At 38.5% G+C, this 23,595-nt stretch overlaps 1 protein-coding gene across 2 annotated transcripts in view; it reads left to right on the top strand.

The window, feature by feature from the left end:
* The window catches only part of LOC146680541 (uncharacterized), a 91,361-nt gene that overhangs the window by 16,264 nt on the left and 51,502 nt on the right, over positions 1-23,595 (top strand). The window contains exons 7-8 of one of the 2 annotated variants that reach the window (XM_085449721.1): positions 6,341-6,406; positions 16,866-16,989. In XM_085449721.1, coding sequence (XP_085305847.1) covers positions 6,341-6,406; positions 16,866-16,989 — 190 coding nt within the window. The remainder of the gene's footprint in view (positions 1-6,340; positions 6,407-16,865; positions 16,990-23,595) is intronic. The other variant, XM_085449722.1, reaches the window with a different exon arrangement.

The raw sequence follows: 23,595 nt of genomic DNA, 5'->3' as shown, positions 1-23,595 counted from the left end.
TAAGAATTGGGAATATCACCAGATCCTTATATTGTTGACTCACACACTCTTACTGTAATGAGTGAAAGATGCTGCACAAAGTGCAAGGTATAAGAGGGGCATTTTTCTACAAATGTAAGGAAGCCTTCCATCGTCTGTTTTTTTGTTTGTTTTGTTTTGTTTTTACTCGAGGTGTGTGCACTTATCTCTGAACTACCCATTTGTAGGAAATGACATAAGAAATGAAGCGGTTGGGGTGGTGGAGTAGCATTCCACAGTCTGCTGTAGTTTGTAGACATTCATTTAAGATCCAACTCAATGGAAAAACCCAAAGTGTTGTGTTGTGATGGGTCCAAAGAAGGAGAAACTACACAATTGTTTTTCCTGTGAATTATAAACATTATCACAGCCCCACACATGCAGTAGGTTACTTTCCAAGTCTAGTAAGACTGTTCTGTAAAGGTGCATTATGGATTTTTATTTTATTATTTTTTTTGTAGTCTCATAGTTGCTAGGTTCATGAATGTTTTCAAGGTTTTGTTTTGTTTTTTTATAGTTACTCTTTCAGATTAGTGACACAACGCTGAGTTTTCCTAGAACAGGCTTCATAACTTGTTTTTCACACCCGTCCCTTTAAAAGTCACATTAGAATAAATCCTAATATCATATTTGGCCATTGTTTTTTGGTTTTCCCCCTTCGGGCGGATATTGTCGAGTAATTTCATTTCAGTGTCCTGCACCAGCACAACTACTCTTAACTGAGCGAGCACAGCAGACTTGTGTAAAAACTGTCCTTGAGGTTCAGACTTTATATCACTGGCTTCTGCTGCACAGTCTTGAAATATTGAGTTACAAGCCTGAGCCAAATAGTGATAAAATATGATCACTGCTGCACCATCTGCAGTCCACCAACTTTTTTTAAGTAACCTGTTTTCAGTTGTCTGTCCTTAATTTAAATGTGACAGCTGGTAAATGAAACTTTGCATTGAAATGCTTAAACATGGAAGCTGCTGTGGCTGGCTGAGGTCGAAATCTCCTGATTATGCATGAAAGCAAAGCACAATCACAGCTGACGCAAAAATACTGACCATTAATTTTAATTATATGCATATTGTAGAAAAACACACAGTATATTTCCTGCAAAAATAATGGGAATGTAATGTTTGATTTCCCTAATGGAAATTTCTGTTCCTTATCAATTTCTCCTCTGGCTCAAAACTAATGATCTGTCTGGGTCAGTCTGTGGAAGTAATGGTCTAGAAAAGTCATTCTTTTTGCTAATATTTATTTCTTTTTAATTTGAGGAAAAACACTGATGCATCACCCTCCAAATAAGTGTCTTCAATTAAAGTAATGACCAAATGTTGCCAGTGTAAGTACTTTGACTTGTCCATCCTGTTGTATCCTGCATTGTTTTTCTTTTTTTTATTCTTAACAGAAATACACCAGTGTGCTGTTAATCAGTTTAGGTTTGAATTATTTGTTTGCACCATTGACAGATTTGTGTGTCCATGTGTGTGTCCTTATTAGAGATGGCACGATACCACTTTTTTATGTCCGATACCGATACCGATATCATAAATTTGGATATCTGCCGATACCGATATGAATCCGATATAGTGTTTTTTAATCAACAAAACTGTTTTTTTTAAATATCTTGCTGCATTTTGTATAAGTTCATACTCAAGTTTAAAACAACAACTACACTAAAGCTATTCTGTTATACCTGTATGCAAAAAAAAATATTTCATAGTTCAGCAATACTGATCAATCTAATAAACTTAAACCTACACCATCCTCCCTATTCTGGTATTTTAAAGAGTACTTAGCATAAATATTAAGCAGCCTAACTAATAGGGTTCCAACTCCCAGCAACAACAAAAATAAATAAATAAAAAATAGGGAACCACCCCTCACGCTCCACCTCATGATGCTTAATCGACGTAATCAACCTTAATTTGATGCAGTGTGAAAAAAAAAATGCACAGAAATCAATTATTTTTCAAGAAATATTAAATAGATTCAACATCTTTCTTCAACAAAATTGCAGACTGCACAGATGGTACCTTCCCAAAGGAAAAAGTACTATAGCTTACTAGGGTATATATATTAGACTTAATAGTTACTATATACAGTAATGGACTTCTATTTATTTTGCATCAAATTAAAACTTTGGGTGTCAGATAATTATTTATTAAAAGCTAGACATTTTAAATGAGAATAAGAAAGAAAAGTATGTCTTTGTGCCCCCTTTTCCCTGTTAATGCCCTATCGGCCCCCCTGGCTAAACTTTGCTAGATCCGCCCCTGCACAGTTACCAGCGTCAGCTACGTAGAAAAAGATCCTCGAGTAGAAAGTAATATTAAATAAATTCTAACAACAGCTTATCAAGCTTAAACGTGCTGCTGTTGTTCAGCCGCTGGTTTCCTCTTTCTGGTGCAAAGTGGGCCAAAAGCAAACTAGAGACACGGACTCGCGACAGAAAAGCCGATCAGCTGATCGTTAAGCAGTTTCATGATTGAAGTAGCAGCAAGAAGAGGCAGTCGCTCCATATATCGTTTGTTAAGCTTAATGCAGGAATGCTTTACAAACATTCAGAGATGGACTTACACACTTGCTTTACTTCTCTCGGGATAACTTTGTCGGAGATGAAATGCTGGGTTGCTAGCGAAGCTCCAAATGCTATCCAGACCACCGACAGGTCCCGCATGCCACAGCCGCTCTATCACGTGATGCATACTGCTCCGACTGCTAACGTTCTGAGGTGAGTTACGGCGTGTTGCAAGTTTTGTGAGGTGCTTTCGTGATATTTAATGGATCGGATTACATTTTTTATTTTTCTCCGATATCCGATCCAGTAATTTAGGTCAGTATCGGACCGATACCGATACGAAATATCGGATCGGTCCATCTCTAGTCCTTATGGGCACAGAGGAGGGGCACAGGGCATTTAACATCGTCGGTGGAAGGTCTTGTTATCAGTGTGTGAACAGCTCTGAAACACCTGGACAATCGATAGTTCCCTCATTGTGTTCAAGGAGGCTTAGTGGTCGATCAATGCAGAGGCTCAGCCCCGCTAACGCACACACAACACACGACCTGCATCTTTTACCCTTGGCGCCCCTCGCTCTTTATGTACTGCCCTCCACGGTAGAGCTGCTGTAAAATGTGCATTTTGGCACAGCCATGCAGGGCACCTTATGCACACAGAATGTATGAGTACATATAAGTAATCTAACACAAATTGCTTGATGAAATGTGTTTGCGCTTTATTAATTTCATGTACCCATGTACTTTTTTTGACTTTATAAAACTGGAATTTAAGGATGAAACTCTCAAACTTCTCTCTTGTCTCCCCCAGAGATCCGTACACACCCACACATGCAGACTAATGAGTGGATTATATAGCCAAGTCGTAAAGATAAAATGTGTGAAATATCTGCCTTACTGAACCTCTACCAAATCTCCTTTACATTTTTGTGAGTTTAAGGGGAAGTACACAGTCTGCAGAATCTTTGTCATTTTAAAATGCTTTACCAAAGGCCAGACGTTTTATTAAAATATTATTAGAAACACTATACAAACAGCCAATCGTGTGGCCGACGTACATAAAATCATCCAGATACAGGTCAGGAGCTGGAGTTACCGTTCATGGCAAACACTGGAGGAAAACGGTGATCTCGCTGATGTTCTGTGGAGAGAATCACTGTATTGGTAGAGGAGAACAGCCAGGTCGGTTGGCTCTGACAGAAGGGTCACTCAGATAAGCACACCTTACAACCAAGTGTAAGCATCTCACACTGCACAGCACACTGAAGCAGATAGACCCCTGTCAATCAAAACAAAAAAAGGAATTTGAGGTAGTGGAAGGTGATAGACAAATACAGACATCCATTTTTTTTCTTCAATGAAAACAACACATGAGATGTCAAAAATTACTAAATAACTAGAGAACTAAGATAATGCCTCTGGAGTTTTTCAGGAACCACATATTTCTTCTAACCTTTTTTTGAATGCTCACATACTGTAGCTGGGTATATTTCATTTTAAGTGGGTTGCAATGTTACTGTCCACAGTCTGTGTTTTACTTGCAGTAGACAGAACTAAGCAACATCCCCAAGCAGACAAGTGCACGACTAGCATAGAAACTAAACACATGTACTGCTGTGAACGCTGTCACAGCCGAATAGATATTGGCAACCTAAAGAAATCCGTATCAGTTTGAGTATATACTATGCTTAAAACATTTTCATCTCATTATCTGCTGTTGGACTGCGCTTTCCATCAAGAAAGTGAAATGATTACACTCCACCAGACTCTATTTACAGAAACAGGACTTTTACTTGTGAAAATATCAGATTGGTTGGGTGCTTTTTGTGGATCTTTAGCATTTTCATTGTTTATTTTGCAAACTAACATCATAAAAGGAGGAGCGACCAACATTTTCAGTTTAGTAGATATCTGATTTTGTCTGGAAGCTTTGAAAAAGTTAACACAGTAATAACCTTTATTCATTGTAGCCATATGTCAGATTTTTAACATTATATTATCATGTCTTTTAACCTAAAGAAAGCTTAAAAATACTGATGTAAATGAATAAGGAAATATTGTATTTTTTTTTTAATTTTTTTTTTAAGAAAAAATGTTTCTCACAAATATGTTTTGTAGGCCTAATATGAGGCTACACTGCTCACATCAAAATTGGGTTGACATATTCATATGCTAGCCTCTATATTTGGCATCAACAGTATGACTCCATGGACTCACCCTGCCGCATGTTAACAACCCAGGCTAGTGATGGTGTCTCAGAAATCCTTTACCCTCCTGCTCAGGCACCAGGCCTTAATCAGATCATTGTGTTTTGGATGTGATAAAAGATATGACTGGTAACAGGAATGTGCAAATGAGAAAGATATTAGAGAAATATATTTCATACCATTCGTGTGCATCTCCTGAACAATTGTTCCTGTACGAGTTCAGACCTGGTTGCATCATAATTTCCATGACTGTTCATAGCTTGTGTAAGAGTTTGTGTGGACATGAGTTTAGAAACCAGTGTTCTCCCAGTAAACGAGCACAAATGTTACCATCTACCCCAAATGAAGGCCCCCCGTTTTGGGCACAGTTTAGAAGATCTAGTCTGTATTTCACATGTGCATTTGCAAGTGATTGGATCTGAGGAATCCCAACTTTATCCCAGAGTCTTTTATAAGGCTGGATGTTGTCCAGAGGTAGAGGATCAGAGGGTTTGAAGGGGAGAAGTTGGCCAAATTTATATTGAGCAAACATTTTTCGTTTTAAGGGGGAAACTTTTTGGTCTAACCTCATACCAGAGGTTGATGAGGACATTTGTGCTGCGCAAGTTGTGTGATTTCATATGTTTTTGACTTATGTTGTGTGGATGTTGTGTTTTCATGTGTATACAACTGTATTACTGTGGCACCACAGGTTAGCAGAAATGTTCACGTATTCAGAATGATAGAAGTAAACGTTGTTTTTCTTTGTATTTTGCCTTTTTAAGTCCACATGTTATATCTTGACTTTGAAATCTCTCGCTGCAACATTGACATCACTGCTTCTCTGTTCTATGCTTTTCAACTCTGGCAAGTTTTTTTTCTTATGTTCAAAAATATGGTTTAAACTGCTGTAGATGAGAGGACTAGGCTGCATAAAACTTCCTAAATTTGTTGGCATTTCCTTTCAAGATTTGAAAGCGGGGAGATATGAAAGAGTGGGCGTAACGCCGCGCTCCAAAATAACATTTAGCTGTCTGGAGAAACCACTAATAGATTTGCAGTCTCAACAACCAACTGTTGAGAGATTACAGGAGCTTAGACTTATAAGGAATGGAACAGATGTTGAGCTCCAAAAACCTGTCTTGTCATTCACGTGGGATTGAAACGTACTGTAAAGACACTCACTTCTAATGTTTAGCAACATCCGGCTTCTTCGTGATGGTACAGCATTTTGCAAGCAGATTTCTGGCTTGATGTGGGTGTGTGATGTTCAAAGTACATGTAAAATATACAACCAAAACATTTGCTTTAAGTAGCCCCCGAAGGCACCTTTTTTTGTTTGGAGAAAATATAAAATCGAAAAGTTGTGGAGGATCAAGGCACTGCATGGTAAACAAGAAACTATTATAAAATTAAATCTCTTCATTGCCTCGGGCGCTATGATGCAGTAACAACCTAATGTTTAATACAACGGAGGAGTGCTTGTCACTAAGACTGTAGAGGATGACTGATCACTACTTAATACCTAAGCGCCTCTCTTTCTCTCCTTTTCCTTCCCTGCTTTCCTCTGCCTGCATCTCTGTTTTTCCCCTTTTCTGTCTTTTTCTATTACTGTCTTTCTCCAGCATTTCAATTGGAATTAGTTATGTCTTAGCTGGCAGTGAGGCCTACGCTGCACTTCTTAATGTCAGGTAAGTCTTACGATCATGCTACTTGGTTAAACTGTAGCTTTTTAGGTTATTCTGATTAATTTCACGTTACACTTCTCTTTAATCAAACCTAAATCCAGTTTCAAACCATGCACAAGGGATGGGAATCCTTTCATCATATCTTTTTAGGCTCTGCTTTCAACATCTGTTAATTAGCTTTTATGTGGCTGCCTCTGTCAGTTTTTGCTTGCATTATCTGGGGTGCTAGGCTTTCCGATTTAGCCTAATGGGCCTTATGTATGCTATCCTCTACATAGTTTACATGCAGTATGGTGAGGGGATCAAGATGGCTTAGCCTGACATATGAGTTGCTTTAATTCTAAGCTTGGGTTCCTTCTACATATAAATTACTTAAATTCTTTAAGGGGTTCCAGCTCAGAGAGAGTGCCATTCAAACACAATTAACAGCAGGGAAAAATGTCACTGAAAAAATAAATAATGTGCAAAGAAAGCCAAACGTCATGCAGGGCTGCCAGAAATTTTGCACATCAGTCTGGCTCCCCGTTCCCCCTTCTCAGTTAGCACAAAATTGAAAGCGAATTGTCACTTCAGGGTTGTGTTGTTAGGGTGACATGAGTTCACACAAAAATATTTTTATTTGATATTGATTTAAAAGGGGAAAGAAACACTGATGCAACCCCGAGAGCTGACCACAGGAGAGGGAGGCCCTGAAAGGATTGCATGAAGTTACAGCATTGCTTTTAATCAAAGCAAACAAACACGTACAGGCTGCACACACTGCAGAGATGAGAGGGAAAACATCCCATTATCAGGCATTAAGGATTTATTTTCTGTTGTAGATTATTCAGTATAGTCTCAAAGTAATTTATGCTAGTGAAAGCTAAATGGATAACATGTTTCAGTATTTCTAAATATGTCAGGTTTAGGTGTCTCTCTTGAAGTTGACATAATCTCACCTAGATCATTACGAGCTATTCTGGACTTGTCTTGCCAAGTTTGAAATTTATGCATATTTAGGTGCCGCTTTCATGCTGCAGTAGCATGATAAATGCTGGAAAAATGCATCTTTCTGATACACATAGATTTTTCTTCCTGCAGCTTTCTTTTGAAATCACGATCTATTCTTCACTCTAACTGTCACGTGAAAGTTGATTGCGGGTCCTGCCCACTTTGCCAGCAGTTATTTCGCCCAAAGTCACTTAAAGGCACCACATATCATTCACTTTTTATGATCTGTGGTTGTCACATTGGAGCAAATCTCCTTCAGTATGTACGCAGCTTGAGACTTCTTAATTTGGGGGTGCAGAGCAGCATTCTGTTTTATCAGCAAAATCTCAGATGTTGCATCCTGGTTTCAAAGCTTTACCTATATGGAGATGAAATATCTGTAATAATGTAGCAGTCTAATAGTAATTCCTACTTGTAAGTCCTCATATCCATCCATAACCAAACAAGTACAACATGGTCAGCCAGGTGAACAGTGTCCATAAAGCTTTCAACCAGAGGTGGGACCAAGTCATTGTCTTGCAAGTCTCAAGTAAGTCTCAAGTCTTTATCCTCAAGTCTCAAGTCAAGTCTCAAGTAATGTCAGGCAAGTCAGAGTCGAGTCTCAAGTCACTGGTGTAAAAGTCCGAGTCAAGTCACAAGTCTGAAACTTTGAATTTCAAGTCCTTTCGAGTCTTTAAAAAAAAAAAACGAAAAAATAATGTTGCAGTTATGCTAAATGTAAATATTAGACCATGTAATTTTAAAATCTGTGTTTTTCTCAACACATGACAAAATAGTGAACTTAGAAAATATACACAAATTGTGAAATTGCACCTCTTTAAAATGCAGCTCAATTAAATCTAGCTCCAAGAATAATTTTCACCGACAGTTCTGAGATACGCTGCATGTTATTCTTGGATGCGGTTGTAGGGCCAGCTTTAAAATCGCATGACAAAAATATCATACACATTAAAAAAAACTGTATCACCAACGTAGCCTGGACAACATTTGCTAGTTAGATGAAGTCAGCTATCTCATCTTAGCATATTTATTTCAATTCAATTCAATTCAATCTTAATTGGCAGACTTCATGTCCATAAAAACAAGACAAAAAAAAACAAAAAAACAAAAAAACACACACACACACAACACTCCCCCCCCCCCCCCCCCCCCAACACAAGGTATACACCATTAAATATATATATGTATATAAATAAGTATCTAAAACATTTGTAAAAATATAAAACCATAATATACATAAAACACAATTACTTAAAATAAATCAATAAATACACAAACACTTTAACCAGTGCTTTCTGAGACTGGATGAGTAACGGGAACCACTCACTGTCGGATCTGTGAGTGCTAAAATTATACTGTTACTCGAACCATCCAGTCGTTCTCTAAAATTGAACATTAGCTTCCTTAAAAGTGCTTTAAAAGTCCAGACACCCACAGCTACAAACATCTGGCTGGCACTACCACTTCTAGGTATCCTGCAAAGGATTCTCATCGCATCATTATATGCTACATTGTTTGTAGTATGACCACAAGGGGGCAGTATATAGCGGTGTGCAATACGCTTTAAACAAAGCCACTTTAACTGGAAGTGAACAAAAGCTGAATTTGCGTGCAATAGTATTTGCCTGCACATAGAGCTTACACCGTTGTCTGTATATGTCATCATCATCATTCATTTGCTCAGTAATAAAGTGACCGAGGTATTTCACCTTTTTATGAACTTCAAGAGTTTTTTGTGCCAGTTTAAACAAAGGGAAATTTAGCTGTTTATCCTGCTTGGTTCTACATATCAAAACAGCACTTTTAGCAGCATTGTACTCAATGTCATATTGCACACCATATTCAGTACAGACATTAAGAAGATCCTGTAACCCAGCACTGCTTGGACTAAAAACAACCAGGTCATCTGCATACATAAGATGATTTATCAGTGCTTTACCTAATATACACCCAGTGTTACAGGCTCTCAGTTGTATGGACAAATCATCAACATACAAATTAAATAAAATTGGAGACAAAATCCCACCCCGTCTAACACCATTGCTGACACCAAAGGGGGCAGAAATACTGCTTCCCCATTTAACCTTCATGTTCTGATGAGCGTACCAGTAAGAGAGAATCCTCACGATGTACTGAGGAACTCCCCATCTCTTCATTTTATCAAAAAGTTTTCTGTGGTTCACTCGATCAAAAGCCTTAGAGGCATCAATGAAACACATGAGGACAGATGAATTTTTAGCCCTATACAAACTGACTATTTCCTTGAGTGCATATATGCACATGTCAGTGCCGTGCTTTGAAGCCAAACTGATTATCCAGAGAAGAGATGAACACACTAACTCTGTCAAACAAGATTCTTTCTAACACCTTAGATAAAATACTGGCTAGTGCAATTGGCCTGTAATTATCCAAGCAGCTCACTTTTGCAGCTTTGTCCTTCATAACTGGTACCAGTAAAATACACAGCATTGAGTCTGGTAATATGCCATGAATCATAAACCCAGTGAAACAGAGTGCTAAAAGAGGAGCTAGCCTTACACTAGCATGTTTTAAATGTTCTGCAGTGATGTGATCCAAACCAGAGGATTTATTATCAGACAACCTATGAATGGCTTCATATACTTCATGTGTCCTTACACTTATTGTGTCATTACTCATGTCAAGATTGTCCTCATATGGTTCACTTTTTATACAGTTAAACAACGCACTGTAATGCTGTCTCCATAATGCTGCAATGTTATCTGCCCCAGAAACACCTTCAACAGTTGATGGTAGAGATGGTTTACAGTTATTAAGAGCTTTCACCTCTTTCCAAAAATCTGCCGTATTATTACACAGCATTTTCCTGGCCAAAGAATCTGCTCTTAGCATTTGCTCATTTTTAGTTATAAAGCGAACAGCGTACTTATATCTGGCATTCGCACATTTTTTCTGTTCAAATTCTGGGCCTTGTTTAGGTCTTCCAGCCATGGCCCAACATTTATAAGCTATGCAAGCTTCATCATGGTACATGGATACATGTTCTTTCCAGCCAGGTCTGATGTTAGGTTTCTTATGCTTATATTGTTTATCAAGCAGTGTGCCACTTTTATACAGAGCAGTCACTATATCATCATACATGGAGCAGAGTAAATGTTTATGCACAGCATTCTTACAGTTGACATCTTTGCACAAAATAGCTTCTTTATTTATATGCATATTAATAATCATACGGTTCTTGGAGTGAGTGCATACACTCATGAAGTTTAGTAACTTCCGGTCACTGCAACAAGCCCAGGTACAGTTTACCGACGGATGGGTGCAGGACCTTGAAATGCACCGTGTAGAACGAAAGACCATCGTACGTATCATAAGTTTACCAGTCTCACAAATCGTCGTCATAAATACACATTCCTTAACCGTTTATTAATATAACCTTTGAGCTCAACGGTAATTAATTAGTAGTGGAAATAATTTCTGGTTCATCACAGAAATGTAGCAGTGACAATAATACTGTATGCTGTAATCGTACTGGGCAATTAGTGATACAAAAAAACCTGTTTTATCCTGTGAATAAACGTATATGTTTTTGTCAATGTACCATAATAACATAAGCGAAACGCAATATTGTGTCAGGACAATTCACTATTTATGCACAATAAATAAAGGAGCATAGCGCCACAATTTCTGTTCAGCGCCAGACTTGCTTGTAACCTATATCACCAATTATGTTATGAAAATGACGTATTAACTACTAAAAACACTGACCTTCGTGTAAATGCTTGGAGCAGACTAACCTGTGAGCTGGAGTGTTCTGGGACGTTATATTTGATCTTTGAATGGCTGCAATCCAGTCGCGTCTTTGTTACTTCGGAAACATGGCTCGAACAATTTCTCTTCAACGACGTAATCCGATAACAACCGATCTCTTTACCCGTCGGCTTCCCGTGGCTCTCATGCGACCGGCTATTGCAGTTAATAATACAACAGCTTCTTGACATTTTTGTGTTTCTTTTTATCGCTGTATAACTGATTTTAATTGAAAGCCTGCGTGCGCTAGTACCGCTTGCCACGAGTTCCCAGAATCCTTTGCGGTTCTACCCGTGAATGACGTCACATTTTCAATCTCTATATAATATGCGTGTTAAATTTTATATTTGGGGTAAAATATCAAGTCTTTTCAAGTAAACCGGTTCAAGTCCAATTCAAGTCCCAAGTCATTGGTGTAAAAGTCCAAGTCAAGTCACAAGTCTTAGAACATTTTTTCAAGTCAAGTCTAAAGTCATAAAATTAATGACTCGAGTCTGACTCGAGTCCAAGTCATGTGACTCGAGTCCACACCTCTGCTTTCAACCACACCCACTTAGGAAACACATTGTAAATTATTGTAATGTTATTAAGATTGCTTTAGACCATCTTTTCTTAAGTCTTTGTTTTCAGTGGACCTGCTGAAACAAACAGGAATGCAACACCATAACCCCAGAGTTGTGTTTACATACCCTGTATTCTTTGCTGCCTTGCTGCAGTCTACAGACATTTTAGTCTGAGTTAGAGGCTCACTGCACATGCCACTTCAGTGAAGTCCTCACGGTCACTGGAGTAAAGCAGACTGTAAACAGCTTTTTAAACTGTTTACAATCCCCCCCCCAAACACACGGTAAGATGTGCCATTAGGTGGGGTAGCGCTGGAGGAGTTTAAAATCCACTTTGGCCGCGTCAGTGTCATGGCTACTGAACGGACCCACGCGCAGACAGTTCTTTCAAGGAAACAAAAGGGGATTTATTTACAATAGGGATCACCTTAGTGCAAAATATATGTACAGTGAGTTGGGAGGGGGTCCAGGGCTCCAGGGAGAGAAGGGGGAGGGGGGGGGGGGGGGAATCCACACACACGCTTCCTCTTCCACTCAGTCACCGCCACCGCTCCTCCGCACACACGCACTCCTCTTCAGCCGCACTCGCTCCAACACTCCACACACTGCCCCACTTGGACAGGTCCGGTGATTCGGTCCAGAATCTACAGACAGAAGGTCAAAGGTTAGTTCCACAACATAAAACACGTGTAAGCGATTCTTCTTTGAATATGCCGCGAGCACGAACTCAGGTGGTTCGACGTTCCAGCGGTGAGCTGCTCTGTGCCACTGCCTTAAATAGCAGCTGGGGAAATCAGCCAGATCAGCCGCAGGTGGACACCATCCACAGGGGTGCGTGGGCCAAGAGTGAGAGCCTGTAATGAGCTCCACCCAGGCAGAGAGGAGGAGGAGAGACAAAAAACTAAAACTAACAACAACAAAACCTGTAGCCAGCGTGGGCCAACCAGAGAGACACGGGGACCGTGACAGTCAGAGGTTAGCCTTATTAAAAAAATGATTGTTAGTAATTCAACTTAGTGTACTACTTGTTAGAACTGTCAGATAATGTGAAGTATTAAATAAAGCAACTTTGTTTAAACTAAACTTGAAGCAGCAAAAATCGTTGCAGCAACTCCAACCAGCTCTTCAAGTAATCGTTGTCTCGACCTCGCGCCTCCCTCTCCTTTCCTTTCCCAAGCCTATAATTACCCTTATCAGTTAACGGAGCTAATTTATTTTGTCATGCCCCAGTAAATACTTAACCCAAATAATATTATTCACACTCTACAGGATGGTTGGACTGCTTCGTCGGCACACCTGGGGGCTTCATTATCGGGCCGCTCGGTGCCGGGGGGGATTCTGCGATGTGTTGTGGGGAGACAGGGTTACTGGAGTGAAAACACCTTAGGAGACCTCCTTTGGATAAACTACCATATTCCCTCTCCCCAATCAATAGGTTACTGCAGATCTCTGTGTAAAAACTCTCGTCAATACTGCTGTAGGATAGCGGACACGAATCCCAGAGAGTGAATCTCACTGAGCTCTACAGGAATTGCGCATCAGCACCTCACTCTCAAACCAATGGCCAGATTATATTTTAGCACTTTAGATAAAGAAAATATTAATTTTCTATCTAGTTGGAATCATTACAGGCTTTGAGCTATGTTTAATCAATAAATACAGTTTAAATTGCAAGCGTTTAATTAAGAGGAGCAAAAGCTCATCCTTATGTCTGTTGAACTTAAATCTTAATAGTCTTGTTCCTCATAATTCATACAGTTGGCAAAATGAACTAATTTTAAATATATTTTTTATCTTACTGTTAATATTTTATTTAAAATATCCATTTGCTCCAGTTGATACTTTAAAACCACATTAGGGAAGCCTCTGTGGAAACTGATGGACAAATACAACAACCTTTTTACTGCATATATCTTTATTATATAGAAGATTGTAATAAAGAGTGTTAAGTCATTTTAGGTTTCTACATTTTTTCCCCTAGTCATACAAAAACGTATATCATTTTTTTATTTTATATTCCAAAAATAAAAATGCTGCAGAACGTCATAGTTAGATTACAGCTACAGTATTCCGATTGACTGATTGGACAAACACTTAAGTGGGAATTTAAGAAACAAAGAAAAAGAACAAAAAACAATCCCCCCCAAAACTTTTCTCTTACTATGTCATCTGTGCGACTCATGAAACCTCCACATACAGCATTTATCCAATCAGCTTAAGCCACAACTGGAAAAAAAAAAATCAAATAATAAAGTTGTGTCTAAGAATCTATATGTATTAATGACGCTCATCAGGGAAGCACAAAGGTTTCAGACACAACTGAAAAACTTTACATCCTCCTACTCTCCCTAATCCTCCGAGGGATCCTCCAGGAATGTTGATGCTATTTTCTGGAGAATTGATTGCTGAGTGGGAGGGGGGGGGTTCACACGTGCTGATCTGTAATCTTGAACTTAACCTACTCAGGAGCAGGTTAGGGCTACAGCATGTGCCATGGCGATTTACCCTGATAAGTCGTGAACTACCTTTGTAGTACAGAAAACCCAGGGTTAACCTTAAAGTTACCTGGATGAGCCAAAATCCTGCTTCGTAGCACAGGCCTCTCTGCGTTGCTCTGCTATCACAAATGAGGCTGAACTGATCATGTTGCACTTGAAGCTGAAAATTCTGTAGCAACAGTTACTTTTACAATAAGCATACTGACCAAACCTGATAGGCTATTTCATTTTGCTTCATGGAGGCATTACCCCTCTGTGCAATAAGACTCTGAAAACACCTCACTACACATAAACTGTATTATTAAGAAATTGTGCTTAAAATATTGAAAGTAAAAATAATTGTTCTGCAGAAAAATGTTCTCTAGCACTGCTAAACGGATGTATATTACTACTGCATATGTTTAAGGTTGAGCTCATTTTAAATACTGTTTAATGTTCAGTGTCGTATTCTAGAGATCACTCGTTTGTATTGGCTGTCCTGTGAGAACCACATATCTATGAAGAAAAAACTGTTCATGAGCTTAGAAATACAGGCATACGTCTTGGTATATTAAATATTCATTTAGAAAAAAATCAGCTGAATTAAAAGGCTTGTGCAGAGTGTGACATGGTTAACTGTCAATATCCACCGAGGGGATTAAAATATGAATGAAAAATGAAGGTGGGCTGTTGGCAAAACAGGTAGTTAAGCTTATGACATTCAGTCATTCTCATAGATGTTAGTCTGAAAGTACTGCTGAGCCTGCACCTGCTCCACTTACCATTTTTATGGACATGGTCAGAGCTGCCTTCATCTCCATCATCGTCACAGCATTCCTTGTTAATGCCTTAAGGGAGTTATTAACAGCTTTTTCAAACTCCATCTTATCTACATCACACATGTTAGTCATGCTTAGCAAGACCAAACTCTTCTGTTGCGAGGTTAAATCACTGAGGGTTATTTACTTGCTAATGCCAGCTGTGTTTTCATAGGGAGGGCAGGTCGTAACTGAGCTGCTGGCGTCTGAGTGGCTGAGCTTTATGACAGCTCTGTCGGAAAAAGATTGCCTTACATTGGTATGTTTTAATTTATGCTTATTCTTAGATTTGATAAGGCAAGCACTGCTGCCCTTTCTTCCACTGGCTTAAAACGTTGCTTTTTGACAAAGCATATATTTAGAGCTTGATCAGGTGACCCTGAACCGTTGCTTAGTTATGCTGCAATAGGCTTAGGCTGCTGGGGGCTTCCCATGATGCACTGAGCGTTTCTTCTCTCACCTTTTTTTCACTCTTTAACGCTACTTTGCATTTAAACCTTAGTTGTTATTCTTTGGCTCTCTTCCACAGTGTGTCTTTTGTCCAACGAGGCGTGCCTGATATCTGGGGTTTTCTCTCCATTATTGTAGGGTCTTTACCTTACAGCGTAAAGCTCCTTGGGGGTCACTGTTGTTGAGATTTGGCACTTGGTAAATAAAACTGAATTGAATTGAAATGAAAACTGTGACTGCACAACATGCAAACAGACCTAAGTCTACAGTACAGGATACAGTTTTAAATATAATGCTGTATTGTACAGTTAACTGCTGTTTCTTTTCGGTGTACATGGTTGTTGTTGTTGTGAAGGGGCTGATTAAAGCCTAGCAAAGTAAGTTTGTTGCATAAAACTAATCCAACATTTAGTAAAATGTATTCACTGAAAACAAAGAAAAACAAACTGCAGGACTTTAAATTGTATGAAGAGCAGTTTTTGCTGTTAGCTATCTAGTTGCCTGGAAGATCCCCACTTTTAAACCATTTGCTCTCATTAATTGTATTACTAGTCATCTTTACATCAGGTCAAATTCATGAAGGTACTTTAGTACCTTATCTTAAGGTACTGTCCTCTACATAGATAGTAGGTAGGCTGAAGGTCCTTGTCTAAAAGGCAACCAGCTTCTGACAGCAGTATTTGATATCCTGTTTTGAGAACGAGAGGTTTATTGTTGTATTCTTGCACTGTTGCATAAGTCTTTGTCCTTTATAGCAGCTTTATGTGCTGCAACACATTTTTTAAATAATATTTAAAAAAAACAATCATTATATGGTCATTTTGCGTATAATTATTTTATATTATAAATATGATGCGTTTGTATTGAATATTTAATCTAGAGCTTAAGTAGTAACTTTAAGCACTGCATAAAGTTTACTATAAAATGTATTTTGTGCTCTGTGTATGCAGTGGTGGATTAATAGTAGTATTAAGTTGCATCTACTGGAAAAAATGTCTGTTTCAGTGAAGTAGCTAAGAGCAGTTTTAAGTATAATAATGCATGAACTTCAATTATTTGTTTGGACGTTTTACAAAATTGTTGACTTACTGTATGTTTGGTTACTTTGGCTGTGACAGTGAATATCCAGGAGGTGTTTTCCCTCAGTCAACAGTAGTTGCTAAAACTCCAGATGTTTTCATTGTTAATAAGCAGCAAACAGGTGTTTGTTTTGGAGGATGACTGTTAATTGAACCACAAGCTTATGAAGTACTAGACTTGCATCTTGATTATCTATCAATGCAGAGCGCTTGTGTTTAGTCAACAGTCAAATTGTGCAGATTTTTATAGCATAGAGTTTAATTATGTGTGTTATGGGTTTTTTTTCTCTCCACAGCCACATCTATGTGATCCCAGTCTTCACCTGGACCCTGACTCTTGCTATTTTACTGGCCCACACAGTTATTCAGCCAATCACTTCAGTGCTCACCCTCCTGAAAGGAATCCTCCTCATTGTCACGGTAACAGTGATTCTCTTCATTTTGATACATTTTGGCATAATTTTCAAGCATTTGCAATAATGACACAGGGCTTTACTGGGAATAGCTTTTTATCATTAGAAAAAGGAGAATTCATGTAAAGGAAAAAACATATTTGGGAATGTCGCTAATGATAAAGGCATCTGATGGCTGTGTCATGTCCCGAGTATCCATCTGTTCGATATTTATGTGACGGTGTTCACTTATCTAAAATGGATTCTCTCTTCATGAAAGCGCTGATTTGATGTAGAAGGTGTTGTTTCAACAGTAAGATCATTTTGGCAGCTGCAGCTTGTGCTGTTGTATTGCATTATGCAGGGAGGTGTTTCTGTTATACAGCCTGCTTTTATTGATTTGAATGGGATGGACAAAATAAAGGAAACATAAATGATAAATGTGAGACATGAAATATCAAACAGAATTTGATGTGAGGTTGGAGTTGTTTGATGTGTTTTCTAGTTGAATGATGCCTGTGAAGTAGTTCTGGTTTGTTAGTGTAAATACTGCAGCTTGTTGGAATTTTGATGAGGTGAAATGACACACTCATCTCAGACTCTGCATAAAGTTCACCTGTTTCCATAATGTGTTATTATGGGTCATACTTTTTGTACAGGTATGCTTTCCCTCACCAGTGATTTTCCATGACTTTCCAAGAACTGATATTCAGCTTATTATCCTATAAATGTTTATAATCGGTGTTAAAAGTATTACTAGATTCATATTGGTTATTCATATAAAATTTTATCTGTCTCATGATAGTTTCATCATAGCCTCTCCGCATACAGCTGAGAATTTCAACTCAGGACTTTAAGTTGTTGCTTGCAGCTCTCTAGTCTTTGAACATGAGTGTAAATTATTGTTCTCTCTGTGTTCTGCCTGAGACAGACTGGTGACCTGTCCAGCATGTACCCCACCTCTTGCCCTGTGACAGCTTGGATAGGCTTCAGCCTTCCCGTTAGTCTGGAATTTGATAAGTGAAAGAAATTGTCAAAAGGAAAAAAAAAACTAAATTAGGGGTTTTTTTGCTTGTTGCTTGGACTTTAAAGCTCGATGGAAATGTACGTTTTCAGAGTTGCTGCTACATCTCCCACCTTTTTGTTTTGCCAGTCAGTGTGAGGAAGACGATGTGCCTGGGAAAAAATTAAATGGGCTGAATGAAATTAGCAGAACTGCAAGTCAGTAATTCATAGGACGTAAGTCTGAATGAGGTTCTCCTCTTGGGGAAGTGGGGAAGAAGTCCCCAAGTGTGTCTCGCTCTCTATCTTACCAACAGTAGTGGCTCTGATAACATGGAAGACAGCATGACCACACAATGGAAAAATCGTTGAACTCTAATTTGGGTTAAAAAAAAATTTACATGGGAAAGCTGTTTCAGGGTTTTTGTGCCTGCACAATGGTGGAGTTTTAAAAGAGTAGTTATGAGTCCTGTTATCTTGTTCTACTACTTCTCTGTACTGCTTCTTTATTACCACACCACTGCGGCAAACACTGAAAGCATAGATGATGTACATGTTTCTGTGCCTTTGTTGTGTAAAGATTTGTGTAAAAATAAATGTGAGATGTTGGATATTAATCATTTCAGTTTAATTTTTCTAGCACCAGTTTAGCTCGTTTGCTTTATATTGTAATGTAAAGACACTGTAATATATGCAAGCCCTTGGGTGTGGTGGGAACCAAGAACAGCCATTTAACAGGAAAAGAGCGCAGGCATTATGAAGGTCAAGGAGGGGCAGCCATAGAAATACAGTGAGTGATATGGCTGATCAGTACATCACAGATATACTGGCTGATAAAGGAAAAAAGATACCTTATGTATCAGTACAACCCAGAAGTAATCCAGATTAGAGGAAATAGATAATAAATTATAACTTCAATATCAAATTTTTGTTTTTAAAGTCATTAAAGTGTACAATCACTCTGCAGCTGGGAAAAAGAACAGTTCAAGGAAGTCATTAAAAGCTTCAAATCACTGTTACACTCATGGCCATGATGGGTTTATGTAAACTTCTGACCACTATAATCCTTCCAGTTGTTAAATACAATTCCTCCCGTGGATTTTTCTGTGTTCATTAGCGAAGGGAAAAAACATTTTGATTTATTGTGGTTGACTTTTGATAGCTGAAAATCCCACACACTGTCCATCACTTGAGCTTACTTCAATTGTGCACAACTTTGTGAATAAGAACTTCACCAGGCAAAATTCATACAGAAATTACCTTGGATAAACAACAGGTTTTCAGACTTTTTTATCCAGCCTGCAGTATACATTATGCAACATGATCCTCAAGGAAATGACAGAAAAAACATTTCTTCACAAATGAGTCTTATATTACACCATGTAGCTTACAGTTTTTGAAAAGCAGAAAGAGTCACCGAAGATGATTTAAATATTGGGTAGAAAAGGAATTAATCACAGTACTTTAAGCTTATTTGCTATTACATGAAATAGCACGTAGGAAAGGCAAGAGATGAATTACAATATATCAAGACAACTCTACTTGTATCAGAAAATGAATACTTTGAATTTATAAAGTCCGCTGGCATAATAATGAAGACTTTCTACAACACATGTCAAAGGGGATTCAAAAGATAATTCATATCTAAAGTGTTATTCTAGAAAAACTAGGAAAGCAATGAAAAGATTTATACTGTACAGCTATACCTTGTACCGGCACTAAAGGAGACAAAAACAAGACAAAGAAGAGAAGATCAAGACAGATAAAGGAGAGATCAAACATGTATTGCAGCTTCCAAACTTCTGAGAAAATAAAACTCTCAAAATCAGTTTATTCTTTTATGTTCGTAATCTCATCTCAGTTTGAAAAAAAGAAGAAAGAAACTCATTTCTGACTTGCACAAACTCTTTGCTTGTGTACCTTGCTTTTATCACTTTTTTCAATTACTTTGTCAGTTTTAAAGTGGGATGAACTGTACACTCTCTGCATACAAACTTCTGAGTGATGTAGCCATACTAATTGTCATGACAACTGCTCCGTAAGTTTGTTTGTTTTACATTCTTATATGAAATATAATTTGATGCAAGTATCACTCTGTACACGCAAAGTGTTGAAGGGTGTAGTAATGACTGCCATTACAACTCTTCAGTAAGGGTTTATACATTTCTTATATGAAGTATAATTTGTGATTTAAATGGAAAGCCGTCTGTTAAATAGTGAAATCTCTCTCGGCCTGCCTAAGCCAGTGTTTCCCACCCACTGTGCTGCAGCACATAGGTGTGCCGGGGAAGATTATCTGGTTCCCGGCGTGAGTAATGGGCAGAACAATTACATTCTATTTCCAGTAGAGGGCAGTACAACTACCTGCTCTAATTAAATGGGTTGCCAACTTCCAGTAAAACAGAAGAAGACGAAGAAGAAATTACATAATAGTCATACTGTGAGGCGATGCAGTGCGTAATAGGAATAGATAAATATTTGAAAAGAAAAAGTAGTCAATGTGACATGGGTCTCACATTGACCCAGATCTGCTAGAGCCTTAATCTGACTCAGATTAAGGCTCTAGCATGAATAGTGGTCAGAAGAAAGCAAAAAAATTATCAATATGCTTTTTGTGACATTTTTGTCTGGTGGTATGCCGTGTGATTTTTCTAATGTGAAATATGTGGCATGGCTCCAAAAGGTTGGGAAACACTGGTCTAAGCTATGGTTGCCACTGATAGGCAATAATATAAAGATTAGATCATGCAGTGTACCAAGTGGGGGCAAATCCCAGTACTGCACACAAAGGACAGTCTTGTGGCTTTGCAAACTGGAGTCAGATACCAGATGCCACCGGAGTTCAGGAAGCCCTCCCAAGGTTACAGAGCAGGAGCTAAGCTAAACTAAAGGCTAGCAGGTGGAAGTGTAAGCTGTTTCTGCTGTCGCTTCTGATGGGGAAATGTCAACTCACTAGTAGACAACCTTGATGATTTAGGTGGCACTGTTGAGAAATATTGAGATGCTACCGGGAATGTTGTCTGCTGTGCTTTGTGGAAAAATACCTGACTCCTGTGTAGACTTATTGAGCTTCACTATTATGTGATCAGAAGACGAGCAACAAGAGCAAAGGTGTTCTTGTTGAGGCATTCAGAATTGGTGCAGTAGGAGTTGCCTCCATCTCAGTACTGCAAAAACCAAGAAGATAGGATAGCCTAGATCTTCTGACTATCTGCCAGTCTCCGTATATAGCCAGGACACTGAGGTGGTGAACTCATAAATATCTGGAGGTCCTACTGGATGACAAGCTGGACTGGTCCCTAACCACAGGCTGACTACACTGGAAGATTTTGTCCCCACTGCAGTAAGTGTTTTTAACACCCTCTGATGGGAGATCCACCTGGATATTCATTCATCGCATAACGAGGCTTGTTTGCATTTCTAGCTGATGTGCTTTCTTTAGTCTCAAGTTACAGACCCTTCAACTTTGCCTTTGTTTGGTTTTGGCACGTAGCTCTACCTCCACCTCTCATCACCAGTGAAGGTTGTCTTGGATGTAGTGCCTTTTCAATTGTGACACACACTTGGCAACAATGTGGTGACTTTCAAATTTATTGTGAGAACTGCTCTTAATGAAAAGTAAAGAATGTCAACAGTTTCTCTGATTGTTGTGCAACAATCCTGACGCACAGTCTGCTCGATATCTAACAATTTTAGCAGTTGTTACTGTGGAAGGTTGCCTGACTGTGTGCCACATTCCCGTGATGTTCTGCCCTTTTTACTACAAGAATGCCACTCAGAACATCTTGTCAAGCTCATTACTTCACTGACTTGAATCTTTGTAAGTATTTCAAAGTCAAATTTCTTAAGTTTGAAACAGAATTAGAAGTCTGCTTTTCTTTGAGCTTGAGATTCTGCATCTAACTTGGTTCATTTTCCTGAAGTTATGCTTGGATGTTTCTCAAAAGCATACAAACGTTCTACTTAGCACACACAATTCAGTTTGGAGTTGTAAATTCACACTTAATATCAAATTAATATATTTTTGTGTGACAAATAAAAGAAAAGTAAATATCATATTTATTCATTTGGTTTTTTTAATCGTAGATCCTGGTAAGAATTTTAAAGGGAGAAATTACAGTATATTCAGTATCAACTGAGAGAGGATATTTAAAGGTAAAAAGATTTGAGATTAATTATATTAACAAAAAAAAGTTTCAGGAGTTTATCACCTTTACGTGACATACTTTGCACTTTGTGCTTATTCGCCGCCTAAAAATATGCTTTGTATATTTTTTGATGACTGCAGTGACATAAGAAATGCTGGTTTCTGCAGCAAATGAAAGGTCATGCTGGTAAAATGGATGGAGGTGGCACTCTACACTTCTACTCTATGCAGAAGCTTTGTACTTAAGGAGCTCCCAGTGTGTCTGTGGCGGTTTTGGGCCTTTCCAGGTCAGTTCCTGCCAACATCTTGGCATGTCAGCATCTCAGTAGGTGCTCTTTAAAGACATTTTTAGGCTTGGCTCAGAGTCCATTTAACACCACCATCACATCCCACAAGATTACACTGCCTCAGTGAATTGTACATCTGCTGCAGGGAAATGTATTATATTCAGTGTTAGCCAAGCTTTTGATGGACACAACCCTTTGCGACACAAATGATTAATAATAATACTTTGAACGCCTACATTAGCGTAATCCTAGCAAGCTCATTTTATATGTAAATTAAAGCTTTTCTTATGGGACAATATACAGTTCTTCGTGTATAGTCGATAAAAGTATCATCGCAGTGCCTCACAATTCTCTGTGAGTAACCAAATCGCTATATTTGAATGTCCATGTAACTGGAGCCTATGTTTAGGACCAGGGAACAACTTTCTGCGATTATGCAATGTGAGCAATTATGTCGGAAAATTTGCATTTAAACAATTTCAGGGATATTCATGCTAGTTAATGGATAAAAATTTCTGTATTTAGTGTGCCTTTCCCTTCAGCTCGTTCCTAGCGTGGCACAGGAAAATCCCCAGTGTCTCTTTAAAATCAAATGGATGCAGATTTTTCAAAATTGCAGCCAATCAGTGATAGAAAATATTAAATGTGTCCTTTTTGACACTTTTCTCTCCCCCATCTTCTTAAAAATCACTGCCTAATTGGCAAAAGAAATGTCTCTGGAAGAAATACTTCGACAGCTTTTCACCATCTTTCTAAAGGTTTCACTTCTCTCCACTATTGTTGCTGAAGACTTTTTTTTTTTTTCCATGATATTCGTTCTTCCCAAGGACAGAAATGTCTTTTTTGTGTACCCTGTAAATGTGTTTATATTCTACATTAGTTCAGCTCAATTATTGACGTATTGGCAGATGAACTAATGCTGCGAGGATTAGTAACAGCGGCGATCGATGCCAGTGTTATTCAGTCTTATCTTGCTGGCAGCAAGAGAGTGAGGTGTGGGTTTTGTGCTACAGCAGCTCACGGTCTTTTGAGAGGTACCCGTCACAGGTGGCTATATAAATATAAATAAAAATAATGTCGGCATTGTACTCATAAATGTGTTGAATTGGGGTGTTTGACCATAAGTGTATAGAATTACCGGATGAATTTGAGACTAGTTTTAACAAACGCTGATCCACATGTTCTGAAAGGACTTGCT

Source organism: Copadichromis virginalis, linkage group LG23, assembly GCF_057382275.1.
Source record: "Copadichromis virginalis isolate Kocher_CV1m ecotype Utaka linkage group LG23, C_Virginalis_male_GT1.1, whole genome shotgun sequence".
NCBI lineage: Eukaryota > Metazoa > Chordata > Actinopteri > Cichliformes > Cichlidae > Copadichromis > Copadichromis virginalis.
This window is presented reverse-complemented; position numbering and strand designations above follow the sequence as displayed.